Source organism: Nanorana parkeri, unplaced genomic scaffold (genome assembly GCF_000935625.1).
Source record: "Nanorana parkeri isolate BGI_ZX_2015 unplaced genomic scaffold, ASM93562v1 scaffold2694, whole genome shotgun sequence".
NCBI classification, from domain to species: Eukaryota; Metazoa; Chordata; class Amphibia; order Anura; family Dicroglossidae; genus Nanorana; species Nanorana parkeri.
In genome coordinates, this window is record NW_017308962.1 from 86,253 (window position 1) to 87,636 (window position 1,384).

At 54.6% G+C, this 1,384-nt stretch overlaps 1 protein-coding gene across 1 annotated transcript in view; it reads left to right on the forward strand.

Annotated features, from left to right (window-relative positions):
- Positions 1 to 1,384, forward strand: part of SZRD1 (SUZ RNA binding domain containing 1) — a 5,449-nt gene that overhangs the window by 2,352 nt on the left and 1,713 nt on the right. The window contains exon 2 of the mRNA XM_018574047.1: positions 1,173 to 1,222. Coding sequence (XP_018429549.1) covers positions 1,173 to 1,222 — 50 coding nt within the window. The remainder of the gene's footprint in view (positions 1 to 1,172; positions 1,223 to 1,384) is intronic.

A 1,384-nucleotide genomic window follows, 5' to 3' on the forward strand; every position in this document is an offset into this window, starting at 1 on the left:
CGGGGCCCCAGTCGAGAAGGTTGGCTGCAGCAACCAATCAGAGGACTCCTCTCCTCGGCCCTTCTATAGATTGACATTTCGCAGTGTCAGATCCCGGCAGTGATCCCTCCATACATCGTGCTATAAATAGCGGGTGATTCCCCTTTAAGGCTCCCGGCTGTTATTAATACTCGGGAGAGACATGAAATGCCGAGTGTCAGCCACTTCCTGTGCAGATCTGTCCCCGGGCCCCGAGAGACGGGACATGACCCTCGTATGTACTGCAGAGACCCCAGACATGGCAGGGTACGTGACCCTCGTATGTACTGCAGAGACCCCAGACATGGCGGGGTACGTGACCCTCGTATGTACTGCAGAGACCAAGTGTGTTGGCACTGCATGCAGCATGCTGATAGGAGGGGAGAGCAGAGTGGACCTCATCAGTCTGCTGCTCCTCTCTTCACTGTTCAGTCCCCGGGCGGGGGTGGAGAGGAGAGCTGTGAATAAACCTGCAGCAGAGGACTATCGGTTCCCTGCCAGGCAGGGCTGTGCAAATCTCAGGACTGGATGGCTGGCAATCCCATGTTGGGGGCGGCGGCTCCCATGTCTGTATTCTGCCTTCAGCTGTCAGTAATCAGGAGAGGTAATCACACAGAGGCCGCTGCCAGGTTCCTGGGAAATGATGGAATGTGAAGTTTGTGGTATATTCCTGTCTGGCCTCATCCGTAGTAATGGAGGCCGTGTGTTGTCCGGCCTCATCTGTAGTAATGGAGGCCGTGTGTTGTCCGGCCTCATCTGTAGTAATGGAGGCCGTGTATTGTCCAGCCTCATCTGTAGTAATGGAGGTCGTGTATAGTCCGGCCTCATCCGTAGTAATGGAGGCCGTGTATTGTCCGGCCTCATCCGTAGTAATGGAGGCCGTGTATTGTCCGGCCTCATCTGTAGTAATGGAGGCCGTGTATTGTCCGGCCTCATCTGTAGTAATGGAGGCCGTGTATTGTCCAGCCTCATCTGTAGTAATGGAGGCCGTGTATTGTCCAGCCTCATCTGTAGTAATGGAGGCCGTGTATTGTCCATCCTCATCTGTAGTAATGGAGGCCGTGTAGCCGTGTATAGTCCGGCCTCATCTGTAGTAATGGAGGCCGTGTATAGTCCGGCCTCTCATGACCTCTTTTCATGTTTTACACATTTAGGAGATCGAGCGACGGCTGGAAAAGAAACTGAAGATCACACAGAGAGAGAAGTGAGTATTCCGATGTCCCCGGCGCCCCTCTCTGCTCCCCAATTCTTCATGTCGGATGCCCAGTTTGTGTTTTCTGAGATACTGACACAGTGGGTGGGGAATGACCGGGGAGGGATCGCATGGATGGCGCGGGTGGTGGGGGATCGCGCGTTGGGAGGATTG